Source organism: Pleurodeles waltl, chromosome 7 (assembly GCF_031143425.1).
Source record: "Pleurodeles waltl isolate 20211129_DDA chromosome 7, aPleWal1.hap1.20221129, whole genome shotgun sequence".
Taxonomy (NCBI): domain Eukaryota; kingdom Metazoa; phylum Chordata; class Amphibia; order Caudata; family Salamandridae; genus Pleurodeles; species Pleurodeles waltl.
The window spans coordinates 1,085,348,308-1,085,371,350 of record NC_090446.1 but is presented as its reverse complement, the minus strand read 5'-3'; the positions used below and the strand labels follow the sequence as shown (position 1 = coordinate 1,085,371,350).

Sequence of the window (23,043 nt, the reverse complement as noted above, 5' to 3'; positions counted from 1 at the left end):
TTTTAAGACTCTGCACACTTCACCACTGCTAACCAGTGATAGAGTCCATATGCTCTCTTCCTTTAAACATGGTAAAATTAGATCATACCCCATTGGACTAGTTAATTTACTTATAAGTCCATAGTAGAGTGCACTATATGTGCCCAGCACCTGAGATTAAATGCTACTAGTGGGCCTGCAGCACTGATTGTGCCACCCACTTAAGTAGCCCCTTAACCTTGTCTCAGGCCTGCCATTGCAAGGCCTGTGTGTGCAGTTTCACTGCCAATTCGACTTGGCATTTAAAAGTACTTGCCAAGCCTAAAACTCCCCTTTTTCTACATATTAGACACCCCTAAGGTATGCACTAGGTAACCCATAGGACAGGCTGCTGCGGAGGCAAATTGTAGGACAAGTACCTATGTAGTTTACATGTCCTGGTAGCGTAAAACTCCTAAATTCGTTTTTACACTGCTGTGAGGCCTGCTCCCTCCATAGGCTAACATCGGGCTGCCCTAATACATAGTTTTAGTAGTAGCTGCTAATCTGAAAGGAGTAGGAAGGTCATATTTAGTATGGCCAGAATGGTGATATAAAATCCTGCTGACTGGTGAAGCTGGATTCAATATTACTATTTTAGAAATGCCACTTTTAGAAAGTGAGCATTTCTCTGCACTTAAATCTTTCTGTGCCTTACAATCCACGTCTGGCTGGGTTTAGTTGACAGCTCCTTGTGCATTCACTCAGACATACCCCAAACACAGGATACTCAGCCTCATTTGCATACAACTGCATTTTGAATGGGTCTTCCTGGGCGGGAGGGTGAAGGGCCTGCCTTCACACAAAGGACCGCCACACCCCCTACTGGGACCCTGGAAGCCAGGATTGAACTGAAAGGAGACCTGGTGCACTTCTAAGCCACTCTTTGAAGTCTCCTCCACTTACTTCAAAGGCACATTTGGGTATATAAACTGGGCCTCTACCTCTACCAACTTAGACACTTCCTGGAGAAGAAACTTGAACCAGAACCTGCATCCTGCCAAGGGAACTGCCTGGCTGCCCAAAGGACTCACCTGTCTGCTTTCTGTGAAGGACTGCTGCCTTGCTGTTGCCCTTCTGCCTTGCTGCTCGCTGGCTGTGGTGAAGAAGTGCTCTCTTGCCTCCTGTTCCCTGAAGTCTCAGGACCAAAAGGACTTCATCTCTACAAGAAGGACTCCTTGTGCAGCGAAATTCGACGCACAGCCTGCCAGAAACGACACACAGCTTGCACCGCACGCCGAACCGGAGCGAAGCAGCCCGACTTCGCAATAAGAAGAACGACGCAGCACCAGCATAGCAACCAGAAATTTGCTGCACGGCCCACTGGATAGATGCACAGTCGAGCCGGAATGACGCAGCCCGACTTCCAGAGAGGAATTGATGCAGCGCCTGCCGTGCAGTAGAAATTAGACTCATTACTCACCAGATAGACGCAGCTCCTGTGACTTCATCCTGCCAGTGCAAGAAATCCACGCATTGTCCCCGGGGTGTCTGAAAACCCCGCAACCCGAAGAGGATCCACGACCGAGTGCCGGAAATCGACGCACAGCTGTCCCTGCTTGAAAACTAAACAACGCATCGCCGTTTGCAGCCGGATAAATCGACGCACACCCCTTTGTTTCCATGCACCTCCTCCTCTGCGGTTCTTTGCAAAGATTTTTTCACGCGAACCAGGTACTTTGTGCTTGAAAGAGACTTTGTTTGCTTTTAAAAGACGTAAGACACTTTATTTCACTTTACAGTGCTATCTCAACATTTACTTATTGCATCTTTAATTGTTTTGACCTGCATTTATCCAGATAAATATTAAAAAAAATTCTAAACACTGTGTGGTGTATTTTTGTGGTGTTTAGATAAATATTATATATTTTTCTAAACACTATGTGGTGTATTTTTGTGGTGCTATATGGTGTTAGTGTATGATTTATTGCACAAATACTTTACACATTACCATCTAAGTTAAGCCTGACTGCTCAGTGCCAAGCTACCAGAGAGTGGGCGCAGGCCAATGTGGATTGTGTGTGACTTACCCTGACTTGAGTGAGGGTCCTTGCTTGGACAGTGGGTAACCTGACTGCCAACCAAAGACCCCATTTCTAACATTGACCATGAATCCTTTGTGGAAAAGTAGCAGGAAATTTGGGTTGCTAGTCTATTCTGTACATTGCTATCCTCTTGCAGTCAGTCAGGATGATATATGTCAACACTATCAGATATCATCATCTGGGACTTCTTAGTGAGGAGGTTATTGCAACCAAACGTCATATGAAAAGGGATTGGAAGGCCACTGATAAAGGGGCCAACATACTTGACCTGAACCTGGTCTGTATGTATACAGAAACAGTTGTAGGCCTTAACTCTGTAATGGAAGTAAAGATATGACAGCTAGTCGTGGAAGTGTGCAACAACAAACAAAACCTGACTTTTGGTAGGCCTTAAAAATGAATTAAACCAAAAAAGGGCAGTCTTATAACCCCATGGAAGGTGGGGCAGTTGAATATCTCAACATAATGCTTCCAAAGAACAATCACTAGAACATATAATGATTAATTAACAAAAAAGAAAGAATATAAATTAGAGGAACATGTCTGGAAGTAAACTTGAAAAATATTAGATCCTTAATAATGTTTCCAAAACTATGATTATAAAAATATTATTATAAAAATATTTGAGCAAGCAAATACGAAATGAAGAAGACCATATACACACCTATACACATATACAAAAAAATATGATTTACTGAAGATAAATAAAATGAAAGGTATTTTAAAGAATGGTCTGCTATCTCAATAATAGAATCCTACTCCAGCTGATCAGAAAGTTATACAGAGGTATTAAGTCCTTCAATAGTAGCAAAGAGCAGTGTTGACGTTTTAGTAAAGGACAGATTGCTTCCTAGACAGGGTTTGAGCCTTCATCAAATCACCATTAATGGATGCATCACAACCGCTAATAACAATACCTCATGAACAAATCGGGTCTCACACAAATCACTGAACAGCAGTAATCCATTCCACATATAAAAGAGTAAATCAATCCAAAGTAGAAATTAAGTCAAATAGTAATACAGGGCCTGCTCTTGAATAAAAGAAAATGCAGCTTGCAAGTTAGGACACCATAGTTACATAGCACAGTGTAGATATCCTTCCTTCACACACAGAATGGATATTATGTGCATGATCAGAACAAGCTTCTTTACAGAGAGAGAACTGGTAAATAAACGGCTGCAACAGTGCAAGCTTCTCTCAAACATGCATGGAACAGGTGCAGCACACCAGGCAACAGCTAAAGGCTCTCTCCCAGACCATTAATGCACAACCAGCAGTGGTACATGCTTCCCTCATGCAACCAACAGGTGCAAGAAAGGCAGCAGCTATTCATCCTCACATGCACATATGGGTATTTATCATGCAGCAGTATAATATTTCGTCACACACTAGAGAAGAGATAGTCAGCAGCATGGCGGCCATTCCTCAGCCAGAGAATAGGTAGAGTGTGCCGGAGCCGTGCATGCTTCCCTCATTTCACAGGACATGTACACCGGTGCTTTATCTGTAAAATAATAAGTGCTGAGGTCCAAAGTTTTGCTAAGAAGGTAACAGCCTGCTTTATCACGTTCAAGCTGCTGAATACCAAGGGTGCATAGTCTTGATTTCACTTGATGCATTTTTGATCCCCCAAGAGGCACTCCATGCATCTTTTTCTCACTCTTAAATGTTATTTTTCATCCTTGCTTTCTGCCTTTGGCACTGTTTTTCCATATTTCTCTTCCTCCTTTTCTCCGCTTTTTGTGTTTTTCTGTCTCTTACTCTGCATCAAAGTCTGCTGAAATAAAATAAGTGCCAGTCCCTAAAAGGAGTGCTGGTGGGACCCACCTGCAACCACCAGCACAAATTAAGGACTGAGAATGGGAACTGGCAGTGCAAGCTTCCCTCACACACTACAGGTGATTTAACCAGCAGTACAGAATGTGCCCCTCCATCAAAGAATAGGTAGAGCGTGCAGCAGCACTGCATGCTTCCCTCATTCACAGAACAGGCACGGCACAGATATTAGCAGTGCAAGCTTCCTTCAACTCAGAACTGCACGTTCTTGTGCACTGAAATACCAGGGAGTGAATGCCGGTGCATAATTATTCCTTAGTGGCTGAATGCAGTATGTGCACCGAGCAGCGGGCCTTGGGGACTTCGCAATTCACAGGAGAGCATAAGGAGGATGAAGGCTTCCTCTAAATTGCGCAGTTTCCTTATTGCCAATCTTGCTGTAATGACCCTATCAATTTAATGTAAATTGTTTTTTATATATTAATGAAAAATAGCGCTTGATAATCACACAGGCCGTTAGTGCTAAATTAATAGACGTTTGGAAAGTTATCAAGAAACAACTTTTAATTGGTATTTTAATAAAAGTTTGCAAAGTTATCATGAATCGACTTTTTAATAATTCTATTATCCGAGTTTCGACATAGATTAAGGAGACATCTGTTAGCATCTGTTAGCACTGCTGGAACTGCTGGAACGGCAAAAGGGCACGTGTGTTTTGGGTAATGCAAGATTGCACCTCGATAATTATCTCTGGCAATGCGTGGACACTTTACGACTCACCTTTAGCATTTTCCTCTTTCAGACACCATCAAGGAGAGTTCCCAGCCACCAAGCTACTACGAGCTATTAGAGTTCGATCCATTGGCGGACACCAGCCACACAGAGTAAGTAAATGCTGCAAAATGACAGACTGACGCTTTGTTGGCCCTGGCTTTGCGCATGCGTGGGTGCTACTCAAATCTCCTATTGGAAGGACGTCTGACTATGCTGTATTAGGTATGGATCCTCAAAAGAGGTCACTAGGAAAAATCATAAACAACTTTAAATGAAAATCTCGAGCACTATTTTATTTTTGGAATGAGAGAAAACTGGTTTGAAGTCTGGTGTATTTACTTTAAAAAAATCAGTGTATGAATGGATACTTTTTATTTTTGGTCATTAGCCACAGATTTAAAGCTTTGTACTTTTTCGTCCTTTCTCGCCTCTTTTTTGAATACACTGTTTTCATTTGAGAAGAGGGCAAAAGGGTCTTGTCCCATTTTACAGAAACCAGACCAGACAAATATGTACCATTTACGGAGCACGCATACAGCCCGACGCCACCGAATACTCAAAGCTTTGCCCGCAGCCTCGGCAATTGGTGTTCAGTCTAAGACTTGAAGGGTCAGAAGCAATTTTCTTGGGGTCATCCGCATTTCCTCCACAACAGTCATAAATGTGAATCTAGGAGTCCTATTATGTGCAGCTTGGCAAACAACCCGGCCTCCAGAGAGTGCTGATCAGGACAAAAATGTGTTATTTGATTTTAAGCCTGTCCCCGTTGAATAGTCTATCAAACAGCCCTACCAAAACAACAAATAATTTATATTAGCTTTAGGGGGCATGCAAGCTTTGCTGCATGTGCAGAATGGTAAGTGTAATCAGATGTCACGGCTAATATATGAATGTGTCATATGTATGGGAAGAAATAAATAAATATTTCAATACGATCGACTGACCTGTCGATTCCTAATATACACTTATTTAGGGGGTGGGTCTAATCAGTCCATATGCATTCATCAAATTTCTCGTCGGGGGCTTCATCACCACCAGGTCATCAAGTCAGTGTCTAAAGAAAACAGATAATTCACATTATAACGAAACAACGTTTACATCCTTCGACAAGATCCAAAATGCATTGCCGCACTCAAAGTCGCTCCAGCAGGTCACGGTTGACAATTCCAAAGCCCTTAAGATATAGAAGAATGTACACAAAGGTGAGAGAAACACCATGAAGTGTAATTATCGCTCAATCAGTCCACAGCGAGGTTTATTGCTAAAGTTTTTTGACGTACGCCCAAAAAGATACACAATTGCAGTCCAATATAGGAAGACAGTTTCTAGATGAGATTATAGTCTTTATTTCATTCATGTGCTATCAGGAGTTATCACCTTGATCTGGACTAACTGAGTGATGACTATGCTTTAGGGTGTGCCTCTCTCACCTTTTTACTAATCCACAAGATTTGGGGCCTTATTTTTCGAATAATTTAAAGGAATTCAGCAGATCTGTAATTGTGTTACAGCATACGGTAATCATGATTGTAACCACAATTTAACTGCAAATGGGAAATAATGCAGTGAAATAGTGCTTCATCATGTTTGCCCGCATTTAACGGTGTGGGGTAAGCACCAACCTACTGTGATCTCCTGGCAAGGCCTTCCCATGCTGTAACGTGGTAATGACACATTACAAAAGGAGATTATCATGCTTGTAATGTTGTGCGCATATACAATATATGAATGCTCCCTAAATGAAGGCCAATGTTTTATAAACAAACTAAGGAGTTGCATTAGTTAATGGAAATATCTGGCCCAAAGATGAGTGCTGCTCCTATTCTAGAAAGTGCAAATACAATACCTGCCAAGAACGAGTTAATACAAAAATAAATGTTTCTGACAAAAACAGAACCTACCTCCGGAAGCATCAATAAGACACAAATTTGCTCCCTCTCACTCTGCGTCCACAAAGATTATGATGTGATATTTTGTGTTGCATTGTCTTAGGCTGTGAAAGGGTTGCTCGACTCAATAATATTTTCCGAAATTGCTATCATAGAGCTATGTTACTGTGCTCTGTCAACTGTACAATTAATCCGATTCAAATTCCCTCATTGGCTCCCTCGATTTTAAAATAACTCATACACTGTAATCAGGAATATTTCCTGCAGCAAGTACTAAAATAGCGAACTGACCGAAAATAACAGGACATTGTTAAGCAATTATGGTAGTACGCCAGAGTTCTTTTGTTACCTCTGTTGTTTAAAATCTATCTGTTCTTGCTGATTCAGTAAATTTAGTCGTATTACGTCCTCCTCATCTTCTCCATACTTGGTCCACTTCTCCATGGAAAAGTGGTGGGAGTCCGGGCAAACAACAACAAATACCTGTTGTTGGAAAATGGGTTATTGGTAGGGCAGGTAGGTACCTACACCTAGCAACAAGCCACAAACCTCCACATAAGTACAGTTAGGTCTCAGTAAATTAATCCCAGCTCTACCCTTGGTAGCTTGGCATCGAGCGTCAAGGCTTAACTTAGGAGACAAAGTGTAAAGCATTAAAATATCACAAAACAGTAATTAAATAAAACACAGGAAACAGTTTAAAAATCCAAAACCAATTTATAAAAATAGCTTATATTTTTATCTTTAAAATGACACAAAAACGATTAAAATCGGTTCAGAGGAACCGGAGATATGAATTTTCAAAGTATTATTATTTTCTAGCGCTTAGAAACAAAAAGCGCCAATCGGGTCATCTGGTTGCACCAGGACCGGGGCAAAGTCAAACTTTCAGGCCGACCGCGATGGAGCCCTGCTCGGCTACAAGTCGCGGGAGGCCTCGGTTAAAAAGTTACCTTCTGACTTAGTCTCTTTTTTGATGTTTTTCTTCCCCGGGACGAACCTGCCAGTTGAATCCGACCTCCTGGAGCCCTTGTCCGGATACGCGAAGTCGGTTTCCTCGGTGGTGATTTTTACCTTCGGACTTAGTCGTTTTTTCGAGATTAAAATCCTTCGACCGGGGTAAACCTGGATCTTGATCCGACGTCCATGGAGCCCTTCTCGGATACGATGGCTGGAAGGTCCCGGTCAACTTTTTACGTTCGGACTTAGTCTCTTTTTTGGATGTTTTTCTTTACCGGGACGAACCACGAAGTCAGGCCGGGTCGCGGTTGAGGCAAGCCGGCTAGAATTTCCGCGTCGGGTCGGTCACTTTATGGAGCTTTTTTTCAAAAATTCTCCAATCTTTTCCAAACTTCTGGGGCTTCACCCAGATGTTCTTTTAAGGTTCTTTTGGGGTCCACAGCTCACCCCAAGGGTCCAGAAGTTCTGTGATGGTCCTTGGGAAGTGCGGACTTCAACTCCCAGAATACACCTGGCGCAAACTCCTTTTTGGCCACTGGACAGTGGTCAGCTGGTCACTTTTTCAGGAGTTGGTGCAGGGGACTCTGGATAGCAATTTTTCACCTGTAGCAAACAGGGAGTCCCTCCTTGAACCAGTTGAAGCCAGGCAAAGTCCTTCTTGTGGTGAAGCCCAAGTGTGCAGCTGGTGCAGTCCTTCTGAGTGCAGGGTCCAGGTGCAGGCCAGGGGTCCAGCAGGGCAGTCCTTCTTCTCCTTAAGTTCCTTTCTTGTTGAATTCTGGAGGGGATCTGAGGCGTGGGTGCAGGTCTGCCAGTTTTATCCTTGCTCTTGGGTGAAAAGCAGGGGGGCCCTGGTTCTCCAATCAGGGACAGGGTCGTCCCCCTGTGATGACCACTTCCTGGGAAGTGTGGCAAAAATCCATCCCAGAAGGCAACAGTCTCTAAAAATCCAACATGGATGAATCTGATTTTTGGAGGTTACATCTGGCTGAGCCCACCCACTGGTGTGGCTAAAAATCATAAACACACCCCTCTCCTGCCCTCTCCTAATCTAATCAAGGGGGCACCTAATTGTCTGGGGTTGCAGGATGTGGGGGTGTTGCTGGGTGCTCCAAATGTCCTTCTCTGCCTTTGAAGACCAGTTTGGCCGCCCTCCCCCTTCCTGCCTCACCATCTGCTGAGGGGAGATTCTCTCCCCCAAGCACATTCCTTTGTGTGAAGCCAGGCCACTTCACACCTCATTAAAGTAGCCTGGCAGAAGCTGCTGCAGGCTGGCCAATCAGAGCACAGCAGCAAAAACAATGCAGAGCTGAAATTGGCAACTTTTTAGGTAAAGTCTAAACTTTTTACCTGAACTGGTTATATTAAATCCAACAACTGGAAGTTGTGGGATTTATTATAACAATCAATTTGATACCAAATTCTTGGTATGTAACATTTAAGGAGACTTTAAAATTTAAAATAAAGTCTGCCCATTCTAGCCTATGAAGGCCATTTACTTCAATGAGGGAAAAACGAATTTGGCTGTTTTTACCTCACCAGATCTTATAAATCTATTTTTATAAAGTCCCTGCTTATAGTTACATGGCACCCAGCCCTAGGGGCACATAGGGCACACCTTAGGGGTGACTTATATGTAAAAATAAGGTAGTTTAAGACTTTGGAAGTACCTTTAATTCCAAAGTCGAATTTGCATATAACTTTAATTTAAAAGCAGCCAGCAAAGCAGGCCTGCCTTTAAAATGACACTGGGCACCTCAGCAGTGCACCTAGGTGTGCACCACCTATGCTGTGGTCCCTAAACCTACATGCCCTACCATATACTAGGGACTTATAGGTAGGTTAACTTAGCCAATTATAATTAGCCTAATTTGCATATCCATTTTACACAGAGCACAGGCCCTGGGACTGGTTAGCAGTACCCAGGGCACCATCAGAGTCAGGAAAACACCAGCATAAAGTGGAAAATGGGGGCAAAAAGTTATGGGGCCTCTGCAATCAGCCCTAGTTTCTCACACAACCCCCCCCCCCAGCCCACAAGCCCAGGAGACTCAGCCCAACCCTGGGAGAGTCTTCCTGGCTTGTTAGGCGAGGAAGACAGTGAAGAAAACTGGCTGTCCCTTTGCAGGGCCTACTCTGCCTTATATCCTCCTGTCAGGGTCACTCCCTCTAGGTAGTGAAGCCATCCCAACAGTAAAAGGACCCAACTCAAACTGAAACTTCCCTCTAGGGGGGTCTTCCTCCTCTCTCTCTGCCAACTTGGGTAGGGAGGTGCCCACCTCCCCTACTCCTAACTTTGCTAGGGCAACACCTAGCTTACCCAAATAGGTTACCCAACACTTGAGCAACCCCACCATGACCAATAGGGTCAGGGGGCCTACTTTGCTATTGGCCCTGGGGTCTGCCTCCCAGGCCAAGTACAGTGCTGCCAGGAAGGCTAGCACCCAGCAGAGGCTACTGACAGCTGTCAGTACCCAGAACCACACCCTAAGCTCTCCACTGACAGGTGGCTGAGCTGCTTTAGGGGCATCTTTGGGGTCCTGGCACCCCTCTTGCTGTCTAGAGTGGGGGGCTACCACCTCCTGTGGCAGACACCCTCCTTCCACTCTCCCTTCTGTCAGTGCAGGGGCAACACCTTGCATCTGGACAGCTGCCTGACTACTCAGGACTTCCTTGGGGTCAGGTGAGGCCTCACCAGTGCCAACTCTGGGCTCCCCCCTTACTGGGGCAGAGGGCCCTTGGCTCCCTGGAACTCTCTTTAAGAGTGGCCTACCCTTCCTTTTCTTCTTTCCTTTTCTTGGGGACCCCTGTCTCCTAACTGTAGGGACTGACTCCCCAGGACTTTGGGTTGGGGGGGCGCCCTGGGCGACCACCCCATCTGTGACCAGACTCACCTCTGGGAGGTCATTGCCCAGGATACAATCTAGGGGAAGGTCAGCACTGACTACCACCCTAATCCAGTCAAGGATACCCTCCCTCTCTAGGGGCACTATGGCTACAGGTTTGGAGGTGACCTCCCCTGTGGCTATCCTGACTTTCTTATTCTTTCCTGGGACATACATGTCTGGCGTCACTAACCGGTCACTCACTATAGTGTGACTGGCACAGGTGTCCCTCAGGCCAGTGGTAGGGATCCCATTCACTTGAATGTGGTGGAAGTGCCTACTCCCACCCTCAGGGATCACCAGCTTACCATCTGGTCCTGTCTCCCAGCACAATGCTAGGAGGACTTCATCATCTGAGGAATCCTCCTGTATGGCTACACTGGACAGCCCAGTGCTAACCACCTTCCTTGGACAGGCTGCATCTCCTCTGAAGTGACCTGTCTGCTGACAGTCAAAGCAAGCCCTACTGTCCAAGAGTTTTTTTAACCCTGGGTCTCCCTGTCTCTGCTTGTCAGAGTGGGAGTGGGATTTACTCTCCTCCTTCTTAGGGTTCTGGGGTATAGAGGGAGTCTCTGTGGTGGGCTTACCACCTCCCTCCTTAGGTTTTTGGGGACCTGTCCCCCCCTTCTTGGAGTCTCCCCCCTGGGACTTGACAACCACCCTGGTTCTCAACCACTCATCAGCTGCCTCCCCTAGCTCTCTAGGGTTGGTCTGCTTAGAGTCCACTAGATGCTGGCGTAACCTTTCTTGGATACAATTGGTCAAGATGTGCTCTCTCATGATCAGATTGTATAACCCCTCATAAGTATTTACTTTGTTGCCAATAATCCAGTCCTCTAGTGCCTTTAGTGCCTTTAGTGAGGTGTCTACAAAGTCAACCCAAGACTGGGTACTGACCTTCTGGGTGTCCCTGAACTTCATTCTATATTGCTCTGGGGTCAGACCAAACTTCTTGGCTAAGCACCTCTTCATACTAGGGTATGAATCTGCCTCCTCCCCCCTTAAGGTCAGAAGCCTATCCCTCCCTGAGTTGGGGACCAACTCCCACAAAAGGGAACCCCAGTATTGAGGCCTAACCCTTCTCATTTGGAGTGCCCTCTCAAAGGCCCCCAGCCACTTATCTATGTCATCCCCCTCTACATAGGCAGGAACCACCCCTTTGGGTAATCTGGGGCAAACTCCCCCACCCATGGACACCTCAGCTTCTTTATCGCTGCTTCCATCTCTTTTTTCTTGGTATGCCCACTTTTGCTTTTCTAGGGCCAGCTTCTCTGCTTCCAAAGCTATGTATGCTAGCTGGGCCTCCAGCTCTCTTTCTCTGATGGATGGGTTCTCTCCTCCTGAAAGGACCCCCTTCCCACCACTAGCTTTGGATCTGCCCCTAGTGACTGTATCTACTGAGGACCGTTCTTCCTCTTCCTCACTTAGGCTCAGATGCCTTCCCTCCCCTGAGTGGTTAGAGTTAGCATCTTCCCCTTTTTCTCCCTCCTCTGGAGCTTCTTCTGACTCTACCTCTTGGGCCTCAGCCCATGCTGTCAGGGATGTGATCAGGATTTGCTTCCTGAGATCAGTGGTTGCAGGCAACCCTCTTTCAAGACACAACCCCCTAAGCTGGACTACTGTCAGTGTGGGTAGGCTAGCCAGATCAAGCTCCATGGTTCCCTAGTTTTGTGTCAACAAAAACGTTTTGCAAAAATTGGAAACAAGAATTTAGAAAAATTACAAAAATTCAATAATTGAAATTAATCCAAATTAAAAATTAAAAACAATTTTTGCACTAGGACAATTTAAAGGATTTGTAATTTGTTTTACCTAAAACTGTAACGTGATATTGAACACAAGTACAGGATCCCGTCGCTGCTTCCAATTATGTTGGAAAATGGGTTATTGGTAGGGCAGGTAGGTACCTACACCTAGCAACAAGCCACAAACCTCCACATAAGTACAGTTAGGTCTCAGTAAATTAATCCCAGCTCTACCCTTGGTAGCTTGGCATCGAGCGTCAAGGCTTAACTTAGGAGACAAAGGGGGTTATTCTAACTTTGGAGGAGTGTTAATCCGTCCCAAAAGTGACGGTAAAGTGACGGATATACCACCAGCCGTATTACGAGTTCCATAGGATATAATGGACTCGTAATACGGCTGGTGGTAAATCCGTCACTTTTTCCGTCACTTTTGGGACGGATTAACACCTCCTCCAAAGTTAGAATAACACCCAAAGTGTAAAGCATTCAAATATCACGAAACAGTAATTAAATAAAACACAGGAAACAGTTTAAAAATCCAAAACCAATTTATAAAAATAGCTTATATTTTTATCTTTAAAATGACACAAAAACGATTAAAATCGGTTCAGGGGAACCGGAGATATGAATTTTCAAAGCATTATTATTTTCTAGCGCTTAGAAACAAAAAGCGCCAATCGGGTCATCTGGTTGCACCAGGACCGGGGCAAAGTCAAACTTTCAGGTCGACCGCGATGGAGCCCTGCTCGGCTACAAGTCGCGGGAGGCCTCGGTTAAAAAGTTACCTTCTGACTTAGTCTCTTTTTTGATGTTTTTCTTCCCCGGGACGAACCTGCCAGTTGAATCCGACCTCCTGGAGCCCTTGTCCGGATACGCGAAGTCGGTTTCCTCGGTGGTGATTTTTACCTTCGGACTTAGTCGTTTTTTCGAGATGAAAATCCTTCGACCGGGGTAAACCTGGATCTTGATCCGACGTCCATGGAGCCCTTCTCGGATACGATGGCTGGAAGGTCCCGGTCAACTTTTTATGTTCGGACTTAGTCTCTTTTTGGATGTTTTTCTTTACCGGGACGAACCACGAAGTCAGGCCGGGTCGCGGTTGAGGCAAGCCGGCTAGAATTTCCGCGTCGGGTTGGTCACTTTATGGAGCTTTTTTTCAAAAATTCTCCAATCTTTTCCAAACTTCTGGGGCTTCACCCAGATGTTCTTTTAAGGTTCTTTTGGGGTCCACAGCTCACCCCAAGGGTCCAGAAGTTCTGTGATGGTCCTTGGGAAGTGCGGACTTCAACTCCCAGAATACACCTGGCGCAAACTCCTTTTTGGCCACTGGACAGTGGTCAGCTGGTCACTTTTTCAGGAGTTGGTGCAGGGGACTCTGGATAGCAATTTTTCACCTGTAGCAAACAGGGAGTCCCTCCTTGAACCAGTTGAAGCCAGGCAAAGTCCTTCTTGTGGTGAAGCCCAAGTGTGCAGCTGGTGCAGTCCTTCTGAGTGCAGGGTCCAGGTGCAGGCCAGGGGTCCAGCAGGGCAGTCCTTCTTCTCCTTAAGTTCCTTTCTTGTTGAATTCTGGAGGGGATCTGAGGCGTGGGTGCAGGTCTGCCAGTTTTATCCTTGCTCCTGGGTGAAAAGCAGGGGGGCCCTGGTTCTCCAATCAGGGACAGGGTCGTCCCCCTGTGATGACCACTTCCTGGGAAGTGTGGCAAAAATCCATCCCAGAAGGCAACAGTCTCTAAAAATCCAACATGGATGAATCTGATTTTTGGAGGTTACATCTGGCTGAGCCCACCCACTGGTGTGGCTAAAAATCATAAACACACCCCTCTCCTGCCCTCTCCTAATCTAATCAAGGGGGCACCTAATTGTCTGGGGTTGCAGGATGTGGGGGTGTTGCTGGGTGCTCCAAATGTCCTTCTCTGCCTTTGAAGACCAGTTTGGCCGCCCTCCCCCTTCCTGCCTCACCATCTGCTGAGGGGAGATTCTCTCCCCCAAGCACATTCCTTTGTGTGAAGCCAGGCCACTTCACACCTCATTAAAGTAGCCTGGCAGAAGCTGCTGCAGGCTGGCCAATCAGAGCACAGCAGCAAAAACAATGCAGAGCTGAAATTGGCAACTTTTTAGGTAAAGTCTAAACTTTTTACCTGAACTGGTTATATTAAATCCAACAACTGGAAGTTGTGGGATTTATTATAACAATCAATTTGATACCAAATTCTTGGTATGTAACATTTAAGGAGACTTTAAAATTTAAAATAAAGTCTGCCCATTCTAGCCTATGAAGGCCATTTACTTCAATGAGGGAAAAACGAATTTGGCTGTTTTTACCTCACCAGGGCTTATAAATCTATTTTTATAAAGTCCCTGCTTATAGTTACATGGCACCCAGCCCTAGGGGCACATAGGGCACACCTTAGGGGTGACTTATATGTAAAAATAAGGTAGTTTAAGACTTTGGAAGTACCTTTAATTCCAAAGTCGAATTTGCATATAACTTTAATTTAAAAGCAGCCAGCAAAGCAGGCCTGCCTTTAAAATGACACTGGGCACCTCAGCAGTGCACCTAGGTGTGCACCACCTATGCTGTGGTCCCTAAACCTACATGCCCTACCATATACTAGGGACTTATAGGTAGGTTAACTTAGCCAATTATAATTAGCCTAATTTGCATATCCATTTTACACAGAGCACAGGCCCTGGGACTGGTTAGCAGTACCCAGGGCACCATCAGAGTCAGGAAAACACCAGCATAAAGTGGAAAATGGGGGCAAAAAGTTATGGGGCCTCTGCAATCAGCCCTAGTTTCTCACACCTGTGCAATAAATAGATGAAGGAAATTACATTTGACTGCATAGAGCCAAAGCTGTTATTGAGTGGACACTGAAATGTTCCTAATCATTTGTTCTTTAGACATCACAATTTCTAAGACAGAAAGACGGAAATGTGCAACAATATTTCAAGCAGACATTGTATTTGGAAATTCAAATCAATGTGCCATTGAAGGGCAGCAGATTTCAGTGCTCTGAAAGGCCCATCTTAATACGTTAAATCAATCACTGAGTGGAATTTGATCTTGCCCAATGATATCTAAAGCTGTTTGACAGCCTTCAAAGGCCTCCAACCTAGGAGGACAGACTGTGCCTTTATGTGAAAGAGTGCGACGATCACATGAAAACATTTCTATTAGCAATCTACGAAGTGAATCCAATACCAAATTTAAGCTATGCACCATGATAAAAGACCTAATGAAGCAATTGTGCCCAAGAACCATGCATATCAACATGGAATCTCCGATAGACAAGCACACACCATTATTCAAGTGAACATACTGCATTGCTCCCAACCCAACACCCTTTAATGTCACATTAACAAGCCTGAAAGCAACCTCACTTTAGAAAATCTGCTTCTTATTACACTTATATCTTTTCATGTAAACTTGCAATTTGAAGATTACGTGTGTTAGACCTGACAGCCTTAGGGTGGTCACCCCTAACTTTTTGCCTGCCTCCCTCCACTTTTTAGATACTGTTGTTGCTGGTTTTAAGACTCTGAACACTTTACAACTGCTAACCAGTGCTAAAGTGCATATGCTCTCTCCCTTTAAACATGGTAACATTGGATCATACCCAATCGGACTATTTATATTACTCATAAGTCCCTAGCAGAGTGCACTATATGTGCCCAGGGCCTGTAGATTAAATGAACTAGTGACCCTGCAGCAGTGATTGTGCCACCCACTTAAGTAGCCCTTTAACCTTGTCTCAGGCCTGCCATTGCAAGGCCTGTGTGTGCAGTTTCACTGCCAATTCGACTTGGCATTTAAAAGTACTTGCCAATCCTAAAACTCCCATTTTTGTTTATATAAGTTACCCCTAAGGTATGCCCTTGGTAACCCACAGGACAGGGTGCTGTGTAGGCAAAAGGCAGTACATGTACTTGTGTAGTTTACATGTCTTGGTAGTGTAAAACTCCTAAATTTGTTTTTACACTGCTGTGAGGCCTGCTTCCTTCATAGGCTAACAATGAGGCTGCCCTCATACATTGTTTGAGTGGTAGCTGCTGATCTGAAAGGAGAAAGAAGCTCATATTTAGTATGGCCAGAATGGTGATACAAAATCCTGCTGACTGGTGAAGTTGAATTTAATATTATTTTTTTAGAAATGCCACTTTTAGAAAGTGAGCATTTCTCTGCACTTAAATCTTTCTGTGCCTTACAATTCACGTCTGGTTGGGTTTAGTTGACAGCTCCCTTGTGCATTCACTCAGACACATCCCAAACACAGGATACTCAGCCTCACTTGCATACATATGTATTTTGAATGGGTCTTCCTGGGCTGGGAGGGTGGACGGCCTGAGATTTGCATGTCAAAGGACAGTAGCCTGCCCCCACAAAAAGGACTGACACACACCCTACTGGGAGCCTGGCAGGCAGAATTGAACTGAAAGGGAACCTTGTGCACTTCTAAGCCACTCTTTGAAGTCTTCCCCACTTCAAAGGCACATTTAGGTATTTAAACAGGGCCTCGGCCCCTACCAACTCAGACACTTCCTAGAGAAGAAAATTGAACCAGAACCTGCATCCTGCCAAGAAGAACTGCTTGGCTGCCCAAAGGACTCCCCTGTCTGCTTTCTGTGAAGGACTGCTGCCTTGCTGTTGCCCTGCTGCCTCGCTACTCTCTGGCTGTGGAGAAGACGTGCTCTCCAAGGGCTTGGATAGAGCTTGCCTCCTGCTCCCTGAAGTCTCAGGACCAAAAAGACTTCATTTCTACAAGAAGGACTTGTTGTGCGGCGAAATTCGACGCACAGCCTGTCAGAAACGACGCATAGCCTGCACCGTCGTAGGCCATTTCCAGTGTGCGTTACCTGAATAGTTCTCTCTTGGCAATAAGAAGCATGGGGCTCTTACTTTCTCTTTCTCTCACTCTCTCTCTCTCTCACTCTCCCCTCTATATTTTTGTCCCCAAAGGCAATTGGATTACATAGTAAAGATAGAGGTATGTGCATTATGACTTGAGGGAAAATAGGTAAGTCTCTGATATTTTCAGCACATCGCTAGTACTAAACATGTACCTTTGCTCTCTTAAACACTAGCGCAGGGACAGCTTCTTTGAATAGATGGCTTTGCAGCAAGGAGTATTCTCGAGAACTAATCATTAGACTATTTGAGAGTAATGGCTAAATGAGAGAAATGCTGACTACCATCCTGCAAAGAAGAGCAAAATGGTGTCATCAGGCAAAACAAGTTGAGTCTGTATCCATGAAAAGAAAGCAGAGTCTCATATCATTTTGTCTATCATACAGTATGACACCAAGAAGGTGTGTGAGCTGTAAGTGAAAATATATGGCCTCTAGGTCATGGGCTTGCAATTTTCTACTGTTTAGAGTCTTTAGAATCCAATTGCCTCAAATTGAATGGACAAGACAGTGGTGATAGTCTTCAGAAAAGAAAGCCTTGCCATAGGACTACACCTGGTGGTCCACAGACCTTGGACCTATGCCCTCAGAATCATCATACTCAACAAACTGGACAATACCATCCAAATCAACACAGAGGTCTCAGCCTCTTCAACACGGTAATGTTACTGAAGAAAAACTTCAAGTGGCCCCAGACAACACCAGGAAAACAATCATCAAAGCCCTCATCACCAGCAGACTCGACTATGGAAGCACCCAGTATGCGGGGATTAACAATCAACTCACAATAAAAACTGAAGACTGTCTAAAACACAGCAGCCAGATTGGTCCTCAACCTCCCACACCACACCTTGGGGATCTCCAATGGCTCACCATAAACAAATGTGCACACTTTAAGCTTCGCACTCACACCTACAAAGCTCTCCACAATACTGACCCTGCCTAACTGAACAACCACCAGCCTTCCAGACACCTCCTCTCTGCAGGTCTCCTTGTAGCTCACACCCCACGCATACACAAAACTAGAGCAGGGGACCACACCTTCTCGTACATGGTCCCTGAATCCTGGAACAACTTTCTGCAACAGATCAGACCATCCTCCTATTCTTCACATTTGCAAGAAGCTGAAGACTTATTATTTGAGTAAGCTCCCTGGGTGGGCTTCACACACCTGCTACAAGCGAGCCTCAATGCTCTCACAGGTGATTAGTAAGCTATAAAAACAATGATAACATAACAAACAGAGTAAAAAAGTTAAAACAATGTCTATAAAGAGTAGAAAAAAAGGGTAATAATACCTTTGAATCTGCTGGTGATTTATCTAAAATCATTAATAAAGCTATAAAAGTCAATGTGTTACAAATAGATTTGAACAGTTCAAGATTTGATTGACTGGTTGTTGGAAAATGGATTATTGGTAAGGGCAGGTAAGTACCTACACTTAGCAATAGGCCACAAACCTCGACTTAGGTCCAGTTAGGTCTCAATAAATGAAACCCAGCTCACCCCTTGGTAGGTGGAAACGAGCGACAAGGCTTAATTGAGGAGACTAGTGTGTAAAGCATTTAAAAATCACAAAACAGTAAATAAGTAAAACACAAAACACAGTAGAAAACCAATACAAATTTATAAAAATAGAGTATATTTATATTTTTAAAATGACACCAAAACAAATAAAATTGCATGTGGGGAACCAGAGATATGATTTTTTAAAGAACTAATGTTTTCTAGCACATAGAAGCAACTAGCGCTCAAAGGGTAAAAAAGGTCAGATTGGAAAGGAAGAAAGTCCAGAGTTCAGGCCACCCATGAGGTAACACTGTCACACTTACTTTCATAAGTGTTTCTTGATTCAGGAAAGTGGTCCACAGCACCAGCCAAGGGTTCAGAGGCTCTAGTTTGCCTCTTGGGGGCTGGGACTACAACTCCCACAATGCACCTCTTCAACTTATGGAGTTGCTCCAAACGTCTCCAAACCTCATGATCTTCTTCCAGAGGTCCTTTTTGGGTCCTTGAAGTGTCCACAGCTCACCCCAAGGTTCCAGAAGCTCTGAGTTGCTCCTTGAGGGTGCAGACTACAACTCCCAGAATGCACCTGGCTCAAACTCTAAAACGGCCACTGGACAGTGGTCAGCTGGTCAATTCCTTCAGGATCTGAGGCAGGGAACTCTGGTTAGCAATTTTTCACCTGTAGCAAATTGGGATTCCCTCCTTGAACCAGTTGAATCCAGACAAAGTCCTTCTTCTGGTGGAGCCCAAGTGTGCAGCTGGTGCAGTACTCCAGAGTGCAGTGACCAGGTGCAGGTCATGGGTCCAACAGGGCAGTACTTCACCTGATGTTCTTCCTTGTTGGAATCTGACAGGGATCTGACGTGTGGGTGCAGGTCTGCCAGTTTTATGCTTACTCCTGGGGGAAAAACAGGGGGGTCCTGGTTCTCTAATCAGGTGCTTGGTCCTTCCCCCTGTGATGATCACTTCCTGGGAAGTGTGGCAAAAATCAATCCCAGGGAGCAACATTCCTCAAAAATCCATATTGGCTGGAATTACATCTGGCTGAGCCCACCCACTGGTGTGGCTACAAATCTTAAACACACCCTTCTCCTGCTCTCTCCTTATCTGATCAGGTGGGCACCTAAGTTTCTGGGATTGCAGGATGTGAGGGAGGTGCTGGGTTGCTCCAAATGTCCTTACCTGCTTTTGAAGACTAAGCCCTCCCCCCTTCCTGCCTCTCCGTCTGCCGAGGGAAGTTCTCTTCCCCTAGGCAGATTCCATTCTGCTGAGCCCAGGCTACTTCACACCTCATCAAGGCAGCCTGGCCAGGCTGCCAGAGGCTGGCCAATCAGATCAAAGCAGCAAAACACTTCAGGGCTGAAGTTGCCAACTTTTTAGATAAAGTTTAAAACTCTTTACCTGAACAAGTTATATTAAATCCAACAATTGTAAGTTGTGGGTTTTATTAGAACAATTAATTTGATACCAATTTTAAGGTATCTGACACTTAAAGGGACTTTATAAAGTAAGATAAAGTCTCCCCATTCTAGCCTATGGAGGCCATTCACTACAATGAGGGAAAAACAAATTCGGCCTCACCAGGGCTTATAAAACTATTTTATAAGGTCCCTGCTTATAGTTACATGGCACCCAGCCTTAGGGGCACATAGGGCACACCTTAGAGGTGACTAATATGTAAAGATAAGATAGTTTAAGACTTTGGAACTACTTTTAATTCTAAAGTGGAATTTTCATGAAACTTTAATTTAAAAGCAGCCAGCAAGGCAGGCCTGCCTTTAAAATGACACTGGGCACCTCAGCACCTATGGATGCACTACATGTACTAGGGTCCCTAAACCTACATGCCCCTACCAGATACTAGGGACTTATAGGTAGGTTGTCTTAGCCAATTATAATTGGCCTAATTTGCATACTGATCTTACACAGAGCATAGGCCCTGGGACTGGTTAGCAGTACCCAGGGCACCATTAGAGTCAGGAAAACACCAGCAAAAAGTAAAAAATGGGGCCAAAAAGCAGAGGGCCTCTTCAATCAGCCCTGTTTTCTCATACTGGGTTATTCGTTGATTGAAACAGTGTTTGACACATTGTCTCACTGTATCAACACTGGTCTAGAACCATAATTTGCACGAGATTGCCACGTGATCTGTTCGCATGAAACATGATCACGTCAACACTCCATACCCATGACTTTCTGGATGCACTGTTATTACCGATCTGTAAAATTTTGCGCACTTTTTATTTACAGTGACAAAATACAGATATTGTTTACTGACAGATGTGCTTCATTTTTGGATGCTTAAAGAGTGAATGGTTCTGTGATTCATCAGATTATGGACCAAGCAAAATAAACTACTGTAATGATTTAAGTAAAATATCAATTTAATTCTGTTTTCTGTTTTAGAGCAATTTATGAAGAGATTGACAAGTACCTCTTCAAGACAGAAGGCAAACAAAACACAGAATGCTAAAAGAACTGGTAAAGTATTTTTGCTGCAGATATGAATACACAAATCTCCATTTCACGAATATTGTTTCTTTAAAGATATTTTTTTTTAATCCTCATTTACCTTCCAAAGTTCCTTTCACAGACCGCGGGCAGGCTGCAGGGGGGCAGCAAGGTTCTCACACAACTGCTCACCACCCGTCTCCAACTACATCTCCCCTGTATAGGAAAAACTTTCAACATGAAATCCGGTGTGGAACACAAAGGAAAGAGTATAATCATAGGATCACATCCTACCTATTTATAACTCCCCAATTCCCAACCATTGCTTCAAGGGATTCCAAAATCTAGTTCTCTTATGGTCTTTATGACAGTCTAATTTGAGATTATAGATTAGAGAGTTTTTCCATTCAACAAGAGTAGGGGGAACATGACTGATCCATTTCCTACATATCTTCCTTCTTGCCACAAGCATCATATAGAACAACAGTTTAGCTCCATCTCTACCCATCTTCTGCGCCTCATATGAGCAACCAAAGATCACTATCGACGGTCTTACCTTCGGACTTGTGGGAAGAATTTCCTTAATTGCTTCACCCACCTCTTGCCAAAATCCACAGAGTAGAGGACAGTCTACTAACATGTGTAGATCATCGGCTGAAGCAGAACCACACTTCATACACCTCACTACGTTATCCTGTCTCAGTCTGGAGAACTTTGTGGGAGTCCAAAAAGCTCTGTGAATCAAAAATAAATGATTTCTTCTTAATGTAGCAGGTTTAGCAGTATTATAAAGAAGTGTAGTAGATACTTGCCAAAGATCTTTAAGCTAAGGCTCAGGCAAGCACTCCCTCCAGATTTCTTCCGGAAGGATAAATTCACCATCAACGATGTCCATCATCAGCCAGTACAGTACCATCTAGCCACTTCTTTCTTCAACGGGATATCCAGCTGCATCTGGTCCTCCACTCCGTTAGTACTTCCCACTTCCTCAGTCACATTCCTTATCCAACTCTTCATCTGAAGATATTTAAACTCGGACAACCTTCCTCCTACCTCTATATTGAGATTTTCAAACTCCCTGATTTCTTCGTTATAACACAAGTTTCTCCATTGCACTAATCCTGCCTCTTTCAATGGAATGGCCAGGGCATCTTTAGTCCATTCTGGAGAACCAGGAGAATCCCAGACCGGAGCATACACACTATAATACGACAACCTTGTGATCATTCTCACCTCATACCACAGCATTGCCCAATCCTGTGTTATCTTAAAACATTTTTTTTTTAAGAATTTAGGATCCCCAAATTTATACAAAAAACTTTTCTGAACCTCCTGTCCATCCATCATAGCGATTAACACCTGCCCCAATTCTGAATGATCTGGTAAGTTAAGAATCTGCCTTACATTTTTTAATAAAAAAGCCCATGCGTAATACTGCATATCAGGAACCGCCAGACCACCATTTTCTTTCTTCCTTCTAAGTTTTTTCCACAATATACGAACACCTTTGAATGCCCAAATAAAACTGCAAATTTTCCCTTGAAGCTTCTTTAAAGCAACCTTGTTAAACATTAATGGCAATGAGTTGAAGATAAAAGTTAGTTTGGGAACAATCACCATCTCTACAACATTAATCCGACCTATAATAGTTAGTGGAAGATTAAGCCATTTTTTCATTAGTAGATCCACCTCCCTCATAACCTGACCAAGATTTGTTTCTGCCATTTTACATATATTGTGCGTTACCATAATCCCCAGATATTTAACTTCTTCCTTTATACTCACTGAGTCATTTACTTCCATATTCCAAGCCATAATTTTGGTCTTTTGATTATTAACAGCATAACCAGAGAGTCCCCCAAAATCCTCCATTAACTCTTGTAGAACTGGTTTGGCCTGACTTAAATTCGAAGTATAAATCATTAAATCATCCGCAAATAAGACCTTCCTAACTAGATCTCCGCACCGGAAGGGAAGTATTCTCTTATCTCTCCTAATTCTGCTAGCCAATGGCTCAATATAGAGATCGAACAATAATGGAGATAGTGGACTTCCCTGTATCGTCCCTCTTTCTATTTTTACC

General features: G+C 44.1%; 1 protein-coding gene across 2 annotated transcripts in view; it reads left to right on the top strand.

Moving 5' to 3' along the window:
- The window catches only part of TOM1L1 (target of myb1 like 1 membrane trafficking protein), a 501,668-nt gene that overhangs the window by 419,971 nt on the left and 58,654 nt on the right, over positions 1–23,043 (top strand). For both annotated transcript variants that reach the window (XM_069200030.1, XM_069200031.1), the window contains 2 exons: positions 4,645–4,726; positions 20,916–20,990. In XM_069200030.1, coding sequence (XP_069056131.1) covers positions 4,645–4,726; positions 20,916–20,982 — 149 coding nt within the window. In that variant the 3' untranslated portion in view covers positions 20,983–20,990. The remainder of the gene's footprint in view (positions 1–4,644; positions 4,727–20,915; positions 20,991–23,043) is intronic.